This window comes from Trifolium pratense, linkage group LG4 (assembly GCF_020283565.1).
Source record: "Trifolium pratense cultivar HEN17-A07 linkage group LG4, ARS_RC_1.1, whole genome shotgun sequence".
NCBI classification, from domain to species: Eukaryota; Viridiplantae; Streptophyta; class Magnoliopsida; order Fabales; family Fabaceae; genus Trifolium; species Trifolium pratense.
Window position 1 is genome coordinate 50,002,063 of NC_060062.1, and position 20,747 is coordinate 50,022,809.

Below are 20,747 nucleotides of genomic sequence, written 5' to 3' on the forward strand. Positions count from 1 at the left end.
GTTTTTTACGGTTTTCGATTTTTTTGGATCGGTTTTCGGTTTTTATTTGGATTGGTTTGGATTTGAGCACCCATAGTCAAATCGCCATGTTTTTGGTATGTCGCCATCCTTGCAAGGCCAATTTCTGGCAGCATCTATCTCTGTCAACTCTGTAGATTGAAACAAAGTGTTGGTAAAACATTAGAGGAGCACACACCTAGAGTAGTGGAATTATAGTCCAATTGTAGGACATCAAGCAAAAACCTTGAAGATATAATATATATCATCAAAGTAAACTTAATTGTTATGCAACTAAGACGCTAAGCTTAAGTTATTAATGAATTCCCTTTAGGACAGATCGTTTGTGAGAACCTGAGTTCAATTTTTAGTGGGAACAATTTTTTACCAGACTTTAAACAAAAAGTTTCGGCAAGTGATTGGCAGTGTAATATCTGAGTCCCAGACTGCGTTTGTGAAGAATAGACAAATTCTTGATGGTATTCTAATTGCAAACGAGATAGTGGATGAGGCGCGTAAGTCTAAAAAGGATCTTATGTTATTCAAGGTAGATTTTGAGAAAGCATATGATTCGGTGGATTGGGGGTATCTTGATGACGTTATGGGGAAAATGTCGTTTCCAACTTTATGGAGAAAGTGGATTAGGGAGTGTGTTTGCACGGCTACAGCATCTGTGTTAGTTAATGGAAGTCCGACCGATGAATTTCCTCTTCGGCGAGGTCTTCGGCAACGTGATCCGCTTTCTCCTTTCCTTTTTCTTTTGGCGGCTGAAGGTCTAAATGTGCTTATGGAAGCGATGGTAGCGCGTAATTTGTTTACGGGATATAGTATTGGTGGTCAGGATTCCATCAGGGTGTCACATCTACAGTTCGCTGATGATACTCTCTTATTGGGGGTTAAAAGTTGGGCAAACGTTCGGGCTCTTTGGGCGGTCTTAGTGCTGTTTGAGACTATGTCGGGATTGAAGGTAAATTTTAATAAGAGCTTATTGGTTGGCGTTAATATCCTTGATTCCTGGTTAGGCGAAGCTGCGTCTGTCTTGTGTTGTAAAGTGGGAAAGATTCATTTCCTTTACTTGGGTCTCCAGATTGGGGGTGATCCGCGGCGCTTGGTGTTTTGGGAATCGGTGTTGACTCGCATAAAGAATAGATTGTCTGGGTGGAAAAGTCGATTCTTGTCGTTTGGTGGTCGTCTGGTTTTCTTAAAGTTTGTCTTGACTTCTTTACCTGTCTATGCTCTTTCTTTCTTCAAGGCTCCCTCATGTATCATTTCCTCTATTGAATCTCTTTTTATTAAATTTTTTTTTTTGGGGGGGGGGGGGTGTGAGGATTCTAGGAAAATTTCTTGGGTGAGTTGGAAAGACATATGTTCGCGTAAGGAGTATGGAGGTTTGGGGGTTAGACAGTTGCGTGAGTTTAACCTAGCGTTGTTGGGTAAGTGGTGTTGGAGGATGTTGGTGGACAGAGAGGGCTTGTGGTTTAGAGTTTTGGCAGCTCGATATGGGGTTGAGGATGGCAGACTTTGTGAGGGAGGTCAGCGAGGTTCGGTGTGGTGGAGGGAGATAGAGCGTATTAGAGAGGGGGAGGGTGAGTTAGGTGGGAGGTGGTTTGGGGAGCATGTTATGAGGAGGGTAGGGGATGGTTCAGATACTCTTTTTTGGACCGATCCTTGGTTGGATGGGATCCCGTTGAGGGAGCGGTTTGGTCGCCTTTTTTCATTGGCTGAGACCAAATCGCGCTCGGTCGCAGAGATATTTGATTCATGGTGGGGGGCAGATGGAGAGGCGTGGGTGTGGCGGAGGCGATTGAGGGCGTGGGAGGAGGAGTCGTTGAGGGAGTGTCAGCTGTTACTTCTTGACATTTCTTTGCAGGATCAGACTTTGGACAGGTGGCAGTGGCGCCCAGATCCTGATGCAGGGTATACTGTTGCGGGAGGTTTTCAGATTCTGACTCATCAGGTTTATGTCGCCTTACATGATGCGGAAAAACTTATTTGGCACCCTCAGGTTCCACTGAAGGTTTCCATCTTCGCGTGGCGTTTATTGCGGGATAGGTTGCCCACGAGAGCCAACCTGGTCATTCGTGGAGTTCTGTCTTCTACCGTTGATTCTTGTGTGTTTGGTTGTGGAGTGACTGAGTCGGCCCATCACTTATTTTTATCTTGTAGCATTGCTGGCTCTCTTTGGGACTTAGTCTATGCGTGGGTTGGCATTTCTCCGATGGATTTCACTACTTTGCGTGATCATTTTGTCCAGTTTACAGCTTCGGCAGGGATATCTCGAGCGCGACGGTCTTTTCTACAGCTTCTTTGGCTAGTTTGTGTTTGGGTGATATGGACAGAGAGAAATCATCGTTTGTTCAAAGGCTCAACAGGCACACCTCGTCTTTTGTTGGATAAGATCAAGCTTTTCTCATTTAGGTGGTTGAAGTCGACGAGTATTACGTTAGCTTTGAACTACCCTAGCTGGTGGTCTAGTCCATTATTGTGTTTGGGCCTTGTATGATTTGATTGTGATTGTATCTCTATGACTCTATTGTAAACTTTTTTAGTCTACCTTGGCACGTCTTGTGCTGACGAGGCTGTTTGTGTTAATATATTTCATTTTGGCTTCTTCAAAAAAAAAAACAAAAAGTTTCGGAATAATGAATGAAGATTTTTTACAAGAAAAAGGATAATACAGTACCATTTGACAATAAACAAGAATTATCAACAAAAAAAAAAAAGCACACTAATAATATTAATATTACTAAAATGAATAACAAGAGAAATAAATAAATTTTCAGTCCAATGATTGTTTGACTTTAGATTTACTTTTAGTCCCCAAAAAAGTATAAAAACTGTATGTTTTTAATTCCAACCGGAGACTAAAAACAAAGAGCTTGTAGTATGAATGGTAGGAAAACCCAAATTCGATAGACCCATCCGAAACCAAACTAAAGTCAACGGGCGAAACCCGAGCTGACTGGGTTTGGGTTCGGGTGGCACCCAAATATATGGGTGTGAGTTTGAGTAGTATCAAACCCACACCCGAAACTCATTCACGCACCCGTTTATATATCAAATTACCTATCTACCCCTATGTACTTTGATCCCTTTTAAATTTTTGAATGTTGTACTGGTGCATGTTGTAGTGATGATAACATTTTATGAATTGTTTAGTATAAAAAAAAAAACTATTTTGAAATTTACAAACTATATTACCAAGTTATGCTACATTTTGCATTATATCAAATATAGTTCGGGTCAGGTTTGAGCAGATAATCAATTATGCGTGTTCTTGTTACGGGTTACGGGTTTCGGGTTTGGGTGAAAAAACCCGAACTGAGCGGGTGTGTCTTTCATTTTCCCACCTGAACAATATTTGGGTTTGAGTTTGGGTGGCACCCAAATATACCCAAACTCACACCTATGGGCACCCATTACCATCCCTAGTTTGTAGAAATTGAAACTTGAAACTTCATAATTTCTTAGAGTCTACAATTATATTTAACTGAAAATTCAAAAACAAGAAATGTTATTCACGGAACATTAAAAATATGTGAAGCCTAAGACATGATTTTCAATAGGAAAGAAGTTGAAGCATAAGATCCTACCAGCAGTTATATTTTCTTTCAAGAACTGTTCCACCACGTCTTCATTTTGAGCAACGGTTAAGCTATTCAACAGCAAGGTAGTTTTTTGTTAGAATAAAATCACATGATATAAAATGTGGTGTGTTTGTATGGACGTATATTTTGAGTGTATGTAAAACAGCCAAGAAGTTACAAATTAAAAATCATGATCCTGCAAGTTAGCAAAGAAGAGAGTAAAATAAATTAAAAGTAAAGTGACAACACACAACAAAATAAATTACCTTGGAGATTTGTGATTTCTAAATTTTTGAGATCATCATAAAAAAATGATCTTTCTTCAAGGGTCGGGTCGGTGAATCGAATATCCTCAATTCTATTCTTCTGTTTGAATACATGGATTCCACTTTCTATAAACATTGAGTGATTGTTTTTGTCCTTATACATAATCTCCATGTGGTTCCATTCTTTGTTTAAAAGCGCTTCATCCAAATTATCTTCGAACTTTATTATCTTTTGAAGATCAAAAATGTATGTATGATCTGGTCTAACATACAAACTATGATCACCGCCGTATTCATTCATGTTCCTAGAGTCAAGTTGACTTTCTTTGCCATTGATGATCACGATAGGGTAGATTGAAGAAATGACAAACATCGAATCGGGAACAAGACAAACAGCTATAGCAGGAAACTTGTTACGAAACCAAAAAGATATTGACCCTCCGCTACTACAGTGCTCGAACCAATCTGGAATTCTAGATCCCGGCAACTTAAACATGGTACTTCCAGCTTCATGCAATTCCTATTTAAAAGTTCATAATATCAAATTTTAGTATTTTATATCATATAATTTAATTATTTTCGTATAGATTATACAAAATAATTAAACAAACCTGATTCAGTAACATTTCTGTAGAGGTCCAAGATTTACACCATAGTGCAGAAAATATTTCCAAGTTTGGCGGTATTCCTCTAACTTCTCGAAGATATTTGCAGTCATCCACATGAAGCTCACTTAATAGATGATATTCTTTAATGCATTCCGGAAGAATTGTAAAATTATTACCCGTTAAGATTAATTCTTTCACGTTTCTAAACCATGTGAGACTTGTTGCAAAAAAGTCATTTGATAGTCTGCAATATGGGAGATAAAGACGTTCTACATTTGAAGTCACCGTTAAAATAACTGTTTGTTCACCCTCGGATTGCTTTGGAAATATCAACCCATTTAATACCCAAGCAATAATCACAACCAAATTTGGCATCATGAATAAGTTTCTTGGTAAACTAAAAGTTCCGCAACAACGTAGTTGTAATGTTTGAAGATGAGTAAGATTTTGGAATGAAAATGGCAAATCAATTATTGGGATTCCTTCCAACACAAGTTCTGTTATATTTTCAATCTTCCCTAATATTTCTGGAAAACTCTTGAGGTTCAGGCAAAATGAAAGATCGAGTTGCTCAAGGGACGCCAATTTGATAGGTGGAAATCTTCTAAGCTTAGTACAACCTCTGGCACTCAAAACTTTAAGTTTATCCAATAACCCGACTGATTCGTGAATTTTAATTAAATTGTTACAATTGTGAAATGAAAATTCTTCTAAATTTAAGAGACAAGACACATCAGGTATTTCTGTCAAACAATTTGCCTCGTCAAAATTCAAAATCTTAACATTCAAAAACTTCTGCAAAAAATTTAAAAGAAGAAAGAAATGAGAACCAAATAAATAATGTTAAAAATGTATTTATAAATTTACATACAGAAGAAATGAAATCATTAGACTTACTTTCAATGAGTCGGTCTCGAGTGACGTTATGCAACTTTTTCGCAAGGTTAATATGGCAAGTTTCTTCGGATGAAAATCTTGTGGTAAATATTCAGAAGGATATCCCTCCCATTTGACTACTCTTAAACTATTAGGAAGATATTTCGGTCCTTTGGTAAAATGGCCACCTTTCATAATGATGATAACAAGGGTTTTGAGATTTTTCATCTTCTTGAAAGCCGATTCATCCAATTCCACTTCATTTTCACATATCAGATATATGGTTTTAATCGCGCTAGTTCCCTTATAAAAAGATATAAAAAAAGATGTGATGCAAGATTTTAATAGTTTAAAAAAGGACAATTTAAGTTTATAGAGAAGAAATATAAACTATCCACATCAATCATACTCACTGTATTGTCTTCTAAAACTTGAATTATATCTTCGTGAAACCATAATCGACTACGATTTCCAGGTTCGTCTGGTGATTCCAATCGAACAATTTCTTTAGCCATGTCTTCTATCAAGTCGTGCACACTGAATCCACCAAACCAATTAATCTTTATGAGAGATTTTTCAACCAATACTCCAATATGATATTTCATGCAAGCATCATAATGAACATGGAGCATCTTTTCTACACTTGTCAATGTATGTTCTGTTCCTGTATAGAAACAAGCTATGTCAAGAAAAACACTTTGTTCATCTTCCTCCAAAGCATCAAAACTTACTTTGAGTATATTTTGGATCTCTTTATTAGGAATGATTTCATATCGATGTAATGCAGATTCCCATTCTTGTATATTCTTTCCAAATAAATTGGAACCCATTACTGTTAAAGCCAATGGAAGTCCCGAAGCATAGGCTACTACGCGTTTCATGACATCCAAGTAACTAGGATGAAATTTCTCTGCTTTAAAAGCTTTCCAAGTAAGCAATTGAAGAGCATCTTTCTCATCTAACACATTTAATTCATATGTTCTGTTAACCCCATGACTTTCAAACAAATGTTTGTCTCGACTTGTAATAATAACTCTGCTTCCGGAACCAAGCCAATCAGACCCTCCAACCAAGGCCTCCAGTTGTTCTATTTTGTCAACATCATCTAAAATCAAAAGAACTTTTTTCTGCTGGAGTCTATGTTTTATTATTGAAATTCCTTGTTTGACACTTGATAACTTAATTTTCTTTTCTCCAAGTGTTTCTGAAAGAATAATCTTTTGGAGATGTTCTAACCCATGTTTGTTTGAATTTTCTCTCACATTTTCAAGAAAACACAAAGCTTCAAAGTGGTCGGCAATCAAATTATAAACCGCCAGAGCAAGTGTTGTTTTCCCTATCCCGCCGTTTCCATGGATCCCAATCATGTTGACCTCTTCAGACCCAACATCAAGAAGTGAATTTATTTCTAGCATTCGAGGCTCTAGTCCAACCGGATAGTCAGCAACAGGTAAAGCAACACGATTCATCTTGTTGGAAACATGTTCAACTATATTTCCAATAAACTCATATTCATATCCCTCACTACAAAAACAAATTCATGAAGTCTTAGTAGTTAGTTACTAGTTTGTGATCAATGTCTAGGTTTGATGACATGTAATCAATGTAGTCAGGTTCTCACACTGGGTCTTAGGTTCTTACGATCCTACGAGCTCGTAAAGGCCAAAAGAGCTTAGAACCCATGTAGGTTCCTTTTTTGACCTGTCTATAGTCAGGTTCTCGCACTGGGTCATAGGTTCTTACGATCCTAGAGGGTTTTTTGACCTGAGCTCTAGACGGCTCTGCCGTGAACCTCCCGGCGGTTAGTGTATGCTTGTTCTCACCCCTTTCTCACTTTCGTTCACTCCTCTCTCACTTTCAACCATCTATTTCACTCAAACCTCTGTCCTTACTGAAACCTTCTGAACTCATCTCTTTCACTCTCAAGTTTCAATCCACAGTTTTCATTTTTTTTTTTGTAACCCTACTGTTGCTTCTTCTAACGCTCTGTTATGAACTTATGAACATCTGGAATGATGTGTATGAAATATTAATTAATTAAGTTTATTTTGTTCGTGTATTATATATTTTTTGTGTTTATGTGTATATGTGAAGTTACAATTTTACCCTTGAGTAGGATCTTACGAATCGAGCTACGATCCCGATCTTACGATTCTCAACCAGCCTACCGATCCTACGTAGGATCTTGGACCTGACTACATTGCATGAATAATCAGGATCATTTTATCATAATCAAATATAATTTTAGTCTCTTCTCCCTCTTCTCTCTTTAATATGTTAATTTCTAACAATAATAATTGAACAAAACAAAATTATTGAAAAAATATATAAGAAGATAGGTACCCTTTTTTGAAATGCCAGCCTGACAAGTTAGCTACTTGTTGTAGAGCTGATCTCCATTTATGCAACCTCTGCATGTTATTCTTGAATCTCTCCTCATGCATAGCTAAAGCTTCTCCGTAAGACCCTGCCTGCTTTCGCACAATAGAAGGATCTATATCATAAAAGATTGGCAAAACCAACCTACCCTTTCCCTTAATGTCGTCAAGGATCTTAACAAGTTCGTCTAAGCAAAATGAAGAAGATGCATAGTTCTCAGAGAGTATAATAATGGCAATTCTAGACTCTTCAATTGCTTTAAGAAGTGATGGTGTGATTTCTTGTCCTCTCTCAAGCTCCTCATTATCAATAAAGGTATGGATTCCCTTGTTATGAAGAGCTATGTAGAGATTGCCGGTGAAACCATAGCGAGTGTCTAGACCTCTAAAGCTAAGGAATACATCGTAAGTGAATCCATAACAGAAGGATGAAGAGGGTGTCAACAAAGCCATTAGCAGATGGAAATTAAATGTAGTTTTGGGTTTCCATGTCCAAAGTCATTGAAATATATAGTTGAAGTATCTTGAGTGAAAATGATATAAGTGCATTATTGAAATTAAAAAATAAAATTATTTTCAAGTTGTTTAAAGCATATAAGCTATCCAATTGTTTTATGATAAAAAAGAAAATAGAAATAAAAAAATCAACCCACCATGTTTAAATTTATGTGGATTTGGATCATCTACATGTGTCCGTTTCCTTAAATAATTTATGTAAGACGCTGATAAGAAATTAATTATAGTCATTTTAATAAAAAATAATATTACATTAAAAATTAATAGAAAGGATCCTCCTCATTGAAATAATAAACTTGATGAAATAATGTCTGAATCTAGACCATTGAATTGCAATTATGAAATAATATTTTTATTTAGTATATAGACGAAATGACAAAGACATTATAAACTCACACACATAGGTGAGGGAGTTGGAATTTGAACCCCGACCATGACGTTTGACCTAGTAACGATGGCTCTGCAAGTGAACAGAATCGTAACCAAGTAATAAAGTAGTCAGTTATCGTTCTCCACATGGATTGTGCCAAAGTTACCAGTTTTGATTAGGAATTTATGCAATAAAAGTAAATTAAAGTAAAAGGTAATTTACATTCGCTTTGTTTGATTGAGTGGGGGTTTTGACAAATAATAGTAAATAACAATTAAAGTAAAGAGCAATTGTAATAAAGAGTTGAGTTTCAAATGAGAACTGGTGGTTAAGTACTTTCGAATTCCTCCTCTATTCCTGCTTGGTAACTGACGCTATATATGCATACTATCGAAGTATTATCTAGAGATTAATTTCTATGAAAATAAGCCTAGTAGAACTATACTTACTTCTATTATAATCTGTTTAGAGTGAATCAATCAAACTAGGTTTAGCCTTCGTTATTTCTTGTCCTTACCTTAACGAGTTCAGCCTTTGGTGGGCATCCTTACCTGTAGAAGTTCCTAATTTAACAAGTTCTCTAGCGTAACTGGTTTCCCTAATACAGAATTTAACTACGTGTGAATTTAATGGTCTCATATAAGTAGGTTATAGTATCTCTTTGTTTTCGAAGTCTTAGATGTGTCATGATATCCACTTCGACCCTAAGTACTAACAACATATGCGGCTGATCATATATGTTAGTATATAAAACGATAAATACAGATACTGACAGATAATAAATGAATAGCAATTTGTATATAAGCTTGGAAAATAACCAGATTACATGTCTCAAGCATTCCTATGGGAGTTCATCTACTTGACCTAACCCTGATGGGGTTTAGCTACTAAAAACCATAAAAAACAATAAGGAAAAGAAAGCATAAAGATTACCCTTATGCCCTCGAAGCACTTGAGCTCTCTGTGCCTCCTCCTTAGAGTTCTCCTAACTCTCTTGGGCTTTTCTGCGCGTCTATCGCACCCATCGTGGCCACGATGGCGTGTAATTATGCCTCATCGTGGCCACGATGGATCATATCGTGGTACGATGGAAGATTTCCTCAGTATTCTCTGTGTGCTTTTGCCGTCATCATCGTGCCACGATGACAAGTCATCGTGGTACGATGAAAAAGATTTTTTGCAGATTTTCTTCAATTTAAACCGTCTTCTCATCGTGTCACGCCGGATCTCATCGTGGGTACGATGGGTTGCACTGTTTATTATGTTTTTGCCCTTTTTTATACTTTTTCCACTTTTCTTGCTTCCGGGCCAAGTAACTTCACTTTCTCAGGTATTTGCTTGCTTTTGGGCTTCAATTGCTATTGAAACTACCCTAAATTACTACTAAAAATATCATATAATTGACTGTCATCACCTAGCAATTTTGATATTTTTTGTCAATTGAGCTATGAATTATTGACATATGGGATAATATTTTAATTAAAAAAATTTAAAAAAAGTTGATACATGGTTAAGATATAAAAATTGAAAATTTTGAGAGGAAAAAAATGGAAAGAATCATTGCTCGAAAATTATTTATTCCATTATTTAATTTTTTTTCCAAAAAAAAATCAAAATTAAAAAATATTGTTTCAAATTTTCAATATAATTTTTTTATTTTTTTTTTTTTTTGGTCAAGAAAATTAGGCAAAACTTAAAATTTTTTTATTTTTTTAACAAGTACACTAAAATTACCTATAATTTATATTGTATGGTAACCAAAAAAAATATTTTATATTGTAGCACTAGGTGTAGTTTTTTCTTATTAAAAGAAGAAGTGTTGCTATCCTGACCGATTCCCTAATAAGTTGACTTCAGAAACTCTCGCTTTCCATGGAGTGTGGGCCCAATAAAACTTCAAAGTCCAAACCCATATACGCATCCAATGTAAACCCTCTTTTTAGACAAAGCCTTTTATAATTATAGCTCAACAACAACTTCTTAAAAACAAAACAACAACTTGCAGATTTTGAAGCATGAATGATATTCATGTCATTTAAAATTTGTCACATTATTTATAGTTATTTTATTATTTTATATTAATTTGAATTTGAATAATGTAGTGAATTTTGCGTTCACAAATTAATCTTTTTTACTTCTAATCATGTTGAATTTATGTTTCTATATTTGATTATCAATATCAATTTAAATGAATGAATAAATATTAAAGTTTTAGTATAAAAACAATAATCCTATATCACATATGCATCTTCGAACACATGAAATTTTAACAAAAATGTCTATATAGGCATCTGCTAATTTTTTAAGCTTTTAATATATGTTCTGTTAGTGTAAATTAATTTTTTATGACTATTGGTCATACATCCATTTTTAGATCATTTCAATTTAGTTTAGGTAGAGGTTTTTATGTTTTTATCACAGTTTAGTAGTTAGTTGCATACAATTAGAGATTGCTTGTAATTGAAGAAAGGAGCAGAATTTTAGTAGTTTTTGGACCTGTTAAATGCATGGGGTGCTTTTGAAGAGTTGATGATCCTATTTCATTCTGTTGTTTGCGCCTGGCTGCATTTGAGGAATTTTTTAATAAATGTGAGGCGCTTTTTGCCCAATCTCTGACTGCCATGTATTTAAAAAAGAAAAGCGCGGTGCTCTTAGGGTTAGGGCCATGTGTGGGGAGGCACATGATCTGATCCATCTCTAGATCTATAAATAGAGCTCTTGGCAACAAGGTTGGGGTTCCGAATTTTGCTTGAAATTTGAAGATTATCTCATAGTTGAAGATTGGATTTTTCTCCATGGAAACAAGATTGAAGTCTTCATTCATTCCTAATCATATGTATTCATCTCTTAATTCTATAGCAATTTCGGTTCCAATTATGAGTAGCTTAATTCTCATAAGATTATGTCTCTAGATGAGTTTAATTTGATACTACTTGAACCTATGTAATTTTTTAGTACTGTTTCAATGAATTGCGAAGTTAGTATTATTCCATTATGTCTTGTTTTTAATGTATTGATCTCGAGCATCATCTCACTATGAAATATAGGTTTTGATTCTAGATCTAGGCTAATTGTTCATTTAACAATAACTTTAGTCTCTAGACATATTGGATTGTTAATTGTGATTTAAGCATTAACGTATTTCAAAACCTTCTTTAATTATTAACTCACCTAACACATTAGGGAGTTATAATTAAAGGAGAGGGTTATGAGCCAAGAAATTGATCATAACTAGTTTGTTAATCTATCGTGATACTAAACGAGTAAGGCGCGAGATCTTGAAAGGACAAAGAATAAAACCGAGACGATTATATATTTAGAGGGAAGTTAGTACTTTATTTGGTACCCGATACATGCGGGTTAAACATGCAGTAAATTATAAATCAAGAGAATAACAAGTCATTGCCTGAAGAGCATGATACGTCCCCTCAGCATCTACCACACGCGCAGGCTATGAAGCACGGACTCCGACACGGACACCGCGACATGACACGGACACCGCGACACTGTTAATGTAAAAAATATGGGACACCGACACCGCTACATATTTATAAAACATATAAATTGATAATCAAAATATATACATGTAAATCTAATTTGAGCAAGTTATTTCTTAAAAAAAAAATTTAAAACAATATATTAAAGTATTTTACTTTTGTTTATCCATCTACTATAGAGAAAAACTAAAAATATTGTAATCAAAATGTAATGTCTTCAATCTATCATTGATTAATATTGTTGTTTCGACACATCTTTAACTCTTGTAGATATGTCTGATATGTGTCTAAGGAGAATATAAGCAAAGAAAAAATAGTTTTTTTTTAGATTCTGTCCGACACGTGTCGTATGAATGTCTAACAAGTGTCGGACACCGGTCAAAGGAGTGTCAAAGTAAAGGAATAATTGACTTTTTTCCGACACCGATATGAGCTATCCGACACGTGTCGGAAGAGTGTCATACGAGTGTCGGACACCGACACGTGTCGGACACCGCGACACGCCTAATCATAGAGGTGTCCGTGCTTCGTAGCGCGCAGTTGTTGAGTGCATTCTGCATCCACAATGGCCTGAATAAAATCCCAAGTACAAAATGAATTCAAAGTAAAGCAGTATGTAGCTAAAGTGACAACACACAACAAAATAATTTACCTTGGAGATTTTTGAGATCATCATCTAATATGATCTTTCTTCACGGGTTGGTGAATCGAATATCCTCTATTCTACTCTTCTGTTTTAATACATGGATTCCACTTTCTATAAGCATTGAGTGATTGTTTGCATCCGTATACATAATCTCTACGTGGTTCCATTCGTTGTTTAAAAGTGCTTCATCTAAATTATCTTCAAACTTCATCTTTTGAAGATCAAAAATATATGTATGATCTGGTTCAATCAACAAACTAGGTTCACCGTATTCATCTGTGTCCCTAGAGTCAAGGTCACATTTATTGCCATTGATGATCACGGTAGGATAAATTGAAGATGTGACAAACATCGAATCGGGAACAAGACAAAGAGCTATAGCAGGAAACTTGTTACGAAACCAAAAAGAAATTGACCCTCCGCTACTACAGTGCTCGAACCAATCTGGAATTCTAGATCCCGGCAACTTAAACATGGTACTTCCAGCTTCATGCAATTCCTATTAAAAGTTCATATATCAACTTTTAGAATTTTATCATATAATTGAATTATTTTCATATAAATTATTAAAATAAATAATAATAATAATAATAATACCTGATTCAGTAACATTTCTGTAGAGGTCAAAGATTTACACAATCGTGCAGAAAATATTTCCAAGTTTGGCGGTATTCCTCTAACTTCTCGAAGATACTGACAATAATCCAAACAAAGATTCCTTAACAAATGACATTCTTTAATTCCTTCGAGAAGAATTGTGAAATTATTACCCGATAAGTCTAACTCTTTCACATTTCTAAACCATATGAGACCTGTTTGAAAAAAGTCATTTGATAGTTTGCATAATGGGAGACGAAGACATTCTACATTCGAAGACAGCGTTGAAAAAATTCTTTGTTCACTCTTAGATTGCTTTGGCAATATCCACCCTTCTAATTTCCAAGCAATAATCTCAACCAAATTTGGCATCATGAAAAAGTTACTTGGCAAACTAAACGTTCCACAATAACGTAGTTGTAATGTTTGAAGATGAGTAAGATTTTGGAATGAACATGGCAATTCTTTTATTGGAGTTTCTTCCAGCACAAGTTCCGTTAAATTTTCCATCTTCCCCAGTATTTGCGGAAAGTTCTCGAGGTTCAGGCAAAATGAAAGATCAAGTTGCTCAAGGGACATCAATTTGATAGGTGGAAATCTTCTAAGCTTACTACAGCCTCTGGCACTCAAGACTTTAAGTTTATCGAATAACCCGACAGATTCGTGAATTGTAATTAAACTCTTACAATTTTTAAATGAAATTTCTTCTAAATTTAAGAGAGAAGACACATCAGGTATTTCAGTCAAACAAGCTGCCTCATCAAAATTCAAAATCTTAATATTCAAGAACTTCTGCAAAAAAAAAAAAAAAAAAAAAAAAAAAGAAAGAAAGAAATTATAATCAAATAATGTTAAAAGTGAATTTATAAATTTATATACTGAAGAAATGAAATTATTACACTTACTTTCAATGAGTCAGCCAACTTTAGTGATGTTATGCAACTTTTTGGTAAGTTCAATATGGCAAGTTTCTTTGGATGAAAATCATGTGGTAAATATTCTGAAGGATATCCTTCCCATTCGACTACTCTTAAACTATTTGGAAGATACTTGGGTCCTTTGGAAAAATGGCCATCTTTGATAACGAGAGTTTTGAGATTTTTCATCTTCTTGAAGGCTGATTCATCCAATTCTACCTCATAGTTTTTACACATCAGATATATGGTTTTAATCGCACTAGTTCCCTTTTAACATAAAAAAGAATAAATGATCAATCATACTTGCATTACAGGTCTATATGCATTATATTCAACACATGTATTCGAAAAAATGTACATGTAATATAGGAAAAATATAAAAACAAATGTGATGCGAGATTTTATTAGTTTAAAAAAGCACAATTTAAGGTTATAGAAGTAAAATAAACAATCCACATCAATCATACTCACTGTATTGTCTTCTAAAACTTGAATTATATCTTCATGAAACCATAAACGACTACGTTTTCCAGGGTCGTCTGGTGATTCCAATCGAACAATTTCTTTAGCCATGTCTTCTATCAAGTCATGCACACTGAATCCACCAAACCAATTAATCTTTATGAGAGATTTTTCAACCAATACTCCAATATGATATTTCATGCAAGCATCATAATGAACATGAAGCATCTTTTCTACACTTGTCAATGTATGTTTTGTTCCTGTATAGAAACAAGCTATGTCAAGAAAAACACTTTGTTCATCTTCCTCCAAAGCATCAAAACTTACTTTGAGTATATTTTGGATCTCTTTATTAGGAATGATTTCATATCGATGTAATGCAGATTCCCATTCTTGTATATTCTTTCCAAATAAATTGGAACCCATTACTGTTAAAGCCAATGGAAGTCCCGAAGCATAGGCTACTACGCGTTTCATGACATCCAAGTATCTAGGATGAAATTTCTCTGCTTTAAAAGCTTTCCAAGTAAGCAATTGAAGAGCCTCTTTCTCATCTAACACATTTAATTCATATGTTCTATTAACCCCGTGACTTTCCAACAAATGTTTGTCTCGACTTGTAATAATAACTCTGCTTCCGGAACCAAGCCAATCAGACCCTCCAACCAAGGCCTCCAGTTGTTCTATTTTGTCAACATCATCTAAAATCAAAAGAACTTTTTTCTGCTGGAGTCTATGTTTTATTATTGAAATTCCTTGTTTGACACTTGATAACTTAATTTTCTTCTCTCCAAGTGTTTCATAAAGAAGAATCTTTTGCAGATGTTGTAACCCGTGTTTGTTTGAATTTTCTCTCACATTTTCAAGAAAACACAAAGCTTCAAATTGGTCGGCAATCATGTTATAAACCGCAATAGAAAGTGTAGTTTTCCCTATTCCTCCAATTCCATGGATGCCGATCATTTTGACCTCATCATCAGACCCAGCATCAAGAAGTGAATTTATTTCTAGCATTCGAGGCTCAAGTCCAACCGGGTAGTCAGCCACGGGTAAAGCCACACGGTTGATTTTCTTGGAAACATGTTCAACAATCTTTCCAATAAACTCATATTCATATCCATCCCTACCAAATCAAAGCAAGTTTGTGTGAGTCTTAGTAAAGTATTTCCTCAACTCCACAATGAGTGTTATGTTTGTTCATTTCACATATATTATAAAAACACTATAAATAAAAGAAATAGAATAATAATTTTACCAAATTATACTTATTAAGAATTCAGCATTGATGTATTCACCATTATCATAAGTGTCTTGAGAGTGATACACATATAGTATTATAATAATTTGTAGTGCTGCTTCGGGATTTGTTGGAGGGTGATTAGTTGGGGTTGGTATCTTGAAGCAGGGGTACGTTCTTGGCTAAGTCCGCGTATGAGGTGCTATCAAGGGAGGTATTCTTGGAGGAAAACCTTGGGACGGTGTAGAAGATCGTGTTTCAAGAATGGTCCTTCGAGTTAGTTTCGTCAACAGGTGTGTTGGTTCAAGTATTGTTAGGCAGCAGTGTATTGGTGTTTGTTTCTGGAATTTTTCTATCATTTTCCCTTCACTTGCTGCTGTGTATTGGTGTTTTTAGAATTTTGGAAGGCTAATGTGCTATTTTGTTGTTTTGTTGCTTGTGTTGTTTATGCTGCTGCTGAGTTTTCAGTAGTCTCTTTCGAGCTGTTTGTATATTCTTTTGTTTTGGGGAGTTCGGGAAGATCGGAAGAAACATCGGGTTAAATGCTTCAGGATCACAAAAGAGGAGAGACACTACATCTCCACACCAAACCTTTATTTTATTTTTTTTAGTTTAGGATGGAGCCGAGGATTGAATCCAGAACCTCTGGCATACTACCAAAAAATTATTTTCATAATATGTTGGGCCTCTGAATTAACCCTTAGATATATATATTTTTTGGCTTATAATTAAACTGAGGATGAATCCATGACCTCTAGCATACTACCAGAACCCTTCACCACTAGACCAAAATTAGTGGCATGGATTAACTCTTAAATCGAACAATAGACTCTAATAACAAAAATAAAAAATAAAAAAATTAAAGAAAAGAAAAGGAGAAAAAGGCAGGTACCCAATTTTGAAATGCCAGCCAGACAAGTTAGCTACTTGTCGCAAAGCTATCTTCCATTTTGGCAAGATATCAATGAATCTCTCTGCATGCATAGCTAAAGCTTCACCGTAAGATCCTGTCTGCTTCCTCACATCAGAAGGATCCACATCATAAAAGATTGGACAAACCAATCTACCTTTCCCCTTAATGCAGTCAAGGATCTTGACAAGTTCTTGTAAGCAAAATGATGAAGATGCATAGTTTTTAGAAAGTACAATTATGGCAATTCTTGACTCTTCAATTGCCTCTAAAAGTGATGGTGTGATTTCATGTCCTCTTTGTAGCTCTTCATCGTCAATGAATGTGTGGATTCCTTGGTCAAGAAGTGCTTTGTAGAGATTTCCGGTAAAACCATAGCGAGTGTCTAATCCTCTAAAGCTGAGGAACACATCATAGGTGAATCCATAACTGAAGGAAGATGAAGAGGAATATTCTGGCACTGCCATGAGAAGAAATCAAATCAAAGAAACGGATGAATAACAAAAGACATATACCGCGTGAGTTTTACTATATAGCCAGACTTTCTTATTCTTTTTTTGATTAATGGCAATGATGAACAGAAATGTTCATAAGAAAACACATCATATCATATCAGTACGGATGAAAATTTTCGACCACAAAATTATCAAATGTATTTATTGCAAAGAGATATTTTTATTGGTGGGGCTAGTAAATAGTTTGTGTAATTATTTTTACTAAGAAATATATTTCAAAATTATTTTTTTGTCCGGTAGTAATTCCAACTTAAAGAGTGAATAAGTGACAAAAAAAATAAAAAGTACCTACCAATCGAGATAAGCTTACATGATCACATATTTTGAACTTCTACAAAATTGACAATTATAGGACATTGTAAGAAAACTCAAAATACATAAAATTTAATGGAAAGTACCATTGTCATTTACGATGTTTCCTATTCTAATTAAAATTTTGATATATTTTAACTACCAACATTATAAAATTTGTCAGACTACCAACATTATAAAATTTGTCAGGACTGATAAATTTCAATAACAGTTAAAAATGATTTTCAATTTCTTTAAAAAATATTATGGTGTTCAAAATAATATGCAAAAATATCTTTTGAAAATTTTAAATTTAAGTATATTTTTAATTTATATTTACAATAATATATCATACGAAGTTTGCAATCTAAATCAATGTGCATAGGAGTTATAATGAAAGAAATGAAAGATGATCTATATGAAATAAACTTTCGATCCAATGATGAATTTTGTAAAGTTCGTATTCATTATAATATGTTATTCATGAATTGGCATGCACCACTTGAATCACACTTTCATGTTACATAAAACTCGTAACTAAAAGATCATTCAAAAAAGGTAAAAGAAAGAGATAAAAAATGGTTATGAAAGAAGAAGTTGATGCTTATATGATGCAGTGGCGGATCTTGCCAAAAAAATTAGAGCATCCACAATAGAGCTTCTCTGAGAATGGTTATGAAGCCTTCTCATTTTTTAGTACTTAAGTGGCACCCACATATACACATCACTCATTTATAATTTTTTAATCATAGTACTTAATAAGCAATCAACCCCTCCAACACAACACCTCTTAAAAAGTTCTAAATTGGCCCCACCAATAACACATCTCACCAATAACTATACATCATTATAAACGGGTCCCACAAAAATCATATAGATATTATTGCTTATTGTAGAACCAGTACCTATTAGGTACTCCTTTCTGTTTTGCTCCAATGAGGGTAGCTATTGGGAGTACATATTAGGTACTAATTCTTAAGAAATAGGTACTCACCATTGGAGATGGTCTTAGGAATGCAATGATACCAAAAAACATATGAAAATAAATTAAAAAATGGAGCATTTGAGAGTTGAACCCACAACATGAGCGCTAGAAAAAAGTTTAAGTTGTAGCCAACTACTACACTACCATAAATCTTTGGTAAATTTGAGATATATATATATATATATATACCAATTAATATTGCTAAAAAAATAAATTAATATTGCTAGAAAATCAATATACTTATATAATAATAAAAATAAATTTGAGAGATGCCGCGGCACCTTCCGGCCACCACTAAGATCTGCCCCTGACTAATATCAAAAATTAATATGTATGAAGGATCTTATTAACGTATGTGTGCTCTAAAAGCACGTGTTAAGAAATATGATAGAATTTACCATTTGCCATGTGTGAATCATACAAGTTAGGCCAATATTTTCATTTTGTTACCAAAAAATTGATATTTTCATTTTAATGTACTTTGTTTCTCGCTCCTTTGTTCTTTTAAGGTTGACCTTCAAAGATGAACTTTACAAATTATACTTAAATGATAAAGAAACACTAATCAACTCATTTCATTAATACACGCACTTTCTTGATGAATCCACAAAACACGATTCCTTCATAGAGACGTCAAGACGTTGAAGAATCTTTGGAAGAATCTTTGGAAGGACATTAATTACTTAAACACCTTACAATAAATTACTTTTTCCGTCTCAAAATATAAGCAAAAACGAGTCAAACAAACTTGATGTATTTGGTTAAAATTTGGACCAATACATCCACTTTAGTTGATCAATTTTGCTTATATTTTGGGACGGAGGAAGTACTTATTAAGGACCAGCATCACCGTATAATAATAATAATAATAATAATAATAATAATAATAATAATAATAACAATAATAATAATAATAATAATAATATAACAAAATATCTATTCTATGAAAGCTTCTAGCATACATGGTGAGCATCTAAACTATTTGGCTATTGAAAGTTTGAAACAAATATTTTCTCTGAAGATGTAACGAGAAGGTCAAAGAGAATCACTTTTCTAAACTTCGCCACAAAGAGTCCGCTAGTTTGTGATGCTAATGGGTCAAATCTACAAGTGCTCGCAGTTCGGTTTGGAACGGTTTTGAGGCAAAAACTCATCCGATACAAAAATAAATTCATTTGCGGTTTGGTTCGGTTTTGGATGACAAATAAAAAAACCCGATCCAATATTATGCGGTTTGATTTGGATCGGTTTTTGGATATCCAAATTATAAATTGTAATTTTTTTAATAAATATAAATATTATAAAAAACGCTACAAAATAATAGTTTGACATTTTTGACAAAATAAATATTATGTTTGATGTAAAATATAACATATAATATATTGAAAATTAATATTTTGGAATGACAATTACCAATTATATTCGAAACATATAAAAAGTAAAAAAAAATAAATTAAATTAAACTAATATATAATATTAACAAAATTTAAAATAGATTAAATTAATTAACAAAATTTAAAATAGATTAAATTAATTAACAAAATTTAAAATGAAAAAAAAGGTTAATGCAATATATATATTTATACTAATAAAAAGATAAATAAATATTAAAATATATGTATGCGGTTTGGATCGGTTTTAAGAAATCAATCCGAAATCCGATCCGATCCAGCGGTTATCACAAAAGAACATCCAAACACATTAAAAAAACTTCGGTTTTTTTACGGTTTTCGGTTTTTTTGGATCGATTTTCGGTTTTTATTTGGATTGGTTTGGATTTGAGCACCCATAGTCAAATCGCCATGTTTTTGGTATGCCGCCATCCTTGCAAGGCCAATTTCTAGCAGCATCTATCTCTGTCAACTCTGTAGATTGAAACAAAGTGTTGGTAAAACATTAGAGGAGCACACACCTAGAGTAGTGGAATTATAGTCCAATTGTAGGACATCAAGCAAAAACCTTGAAGATATATCATATATCATCAAAGTAAACTTAATTGTTATGCAACTAAGTTATTAATGAATTCCCTTTAGGACAGATCGTTTATGAGAACCTGAGTTCAATTTTTAGTGGGAACAATTTTTTACCAGAC

At 34.1% G+C, this 20,747-nt stretch overlaps 2 protein-coding genes across 6 annotated transcripts; both read right to left on the minus strand.

Moving 5' to 3' along the window:
- Nucleotides 1–29: 29 nt before the first annotated feature.
- Nucleotides 30–9,896, minus strand: LOC123882343 (disease resistance protein RUN1-like). 4 transcript variants are annotated; one of them, XM_045931192.1, is made up of 8 exons: nucleotides 7,678–9,896; nucleotides 5,748–6,858; nucleotides 5,356–5,637; nucleotides 4,462–5,253; nucleotides 3,901–4,370; nucleotides 3,851–3,864; nucleotides 3,591–3,652; nucleotides 30–149 (listed from the first exon to the last, which is right to left on the minus strand). In XM_045931192.1, exons 1-7 carry the CDS (start codon nucleotides 8,163–8,165, stop codon nucleotides 3,648–3,650), a joined length of 3,162 nt encoding a protein of 1,053 aa, XP_045787148.1. In that variant the 5' UTR covers nucleotides 8,166–9,896; the 3' UTR covers nucleotides 30–149; nucleotides 3,591–3,647. The 4 variants fall into 4 exon arrangements, with proteins under 4 accessions (XP_045787148.1, XP_045787145.1, XP_045787147.1 ...); XM_045931189.1 differs by having other exon boundaries at nucleotides 3,851–4,370; XM_045931191.1 differs by lacking the exon at nucleotides 30–149 and adding an exon at nucleotides 3,175–3,487 and having other exon boundaries at nucleotides 3,851–4,370.
- On the minus strand, nucleotides 7,787–17,490 carry LOC123882344 (disease resistance protein RUN1-like). 2 transcript variants are annotated; one of them, XM_045931193.1, is made up of 6 exons: nucleotides 16,847–17,490; nucleotides 14,727–15,840; nucleotides 14,244–14,522; nucleotides 13,339–14,130; nucleotides 12,748–13,240; nucleotides 7,787–7,805 (listed from the first exon to the last, which is right to left on the minus strand). In XM_045931193.1, the coding sequence occupies exons 1-5, from the start codon at nucleotides 17,329–17,331 to the stop codon at nucleotides 12,788–12,790; spliced, it is 3,123 nt and encodes a 1,040-aa protein (XP_045787149.1). In that variant the 5' UTR covers nucleotides 17,332–17,490; the 3' UTR covers nucleotides 7,787–7,805; nucleotides 12,748–12,787. The 2 variants fall into 2 exon arrangements, with proteins under 2 accessions (XP_045787149.1, XP_045787150.1); XM_045931194.1 differs by lacking the exon at nucleotides 7,787–7,805 and adding an exon at nucleotides 12,631–12,665.
- Nucleotides 17,491–20,747: the final 3,257 nt, after the last annotated feature.

Excerpts from the sequence above, each read along its gene's own strand:
- LOC123882343 (XM_045931189.1), bottom strand. The coding sequence starts at position 8,165 with ATGGCTTTGTTGACACCCTCTTCATCCTTCTGTTATGGATTCACTTAC. Across the intron at positions 6,859-7,677 it reads GGCTGGCATTTCAAAAAAGG|TGAGGGATATGAATATGAGT; the intron begins GTACCTATCTTC and ends TTGTTTTTGTAG. Across the intron at positions 5,638-5,747 it reads AAGTTTTAGAAGACAATACA|GGAACTAGCGCGATTAAAAC; the intron begins GTGAGTATGATT and ends TCTTTTTATAAG.
- LOC123882344 (XM_045931193.1), bottom strand. The coding sequence starts at position 17,331 with ATGGCAGTGCCAGAATATTCCTCTTCATCTTCCTTCAGTTATGGATTC. Across the intron at positions 14,131-14,243 it reads AGTTGGCTGACTCATTGAAA|AAGTTCTTGAATATTAAGAT; the intron begins GTAAGTGTAATA and ends TTTTTTTTGCAG. Across the intron at positions 13,241-13,338 it reads CAGAAATGTTACTGAATCAG|GAATTGCATGAAGCTGGAAG; the intron begins GTATTATTATTA and ends AACTTTTAATAG.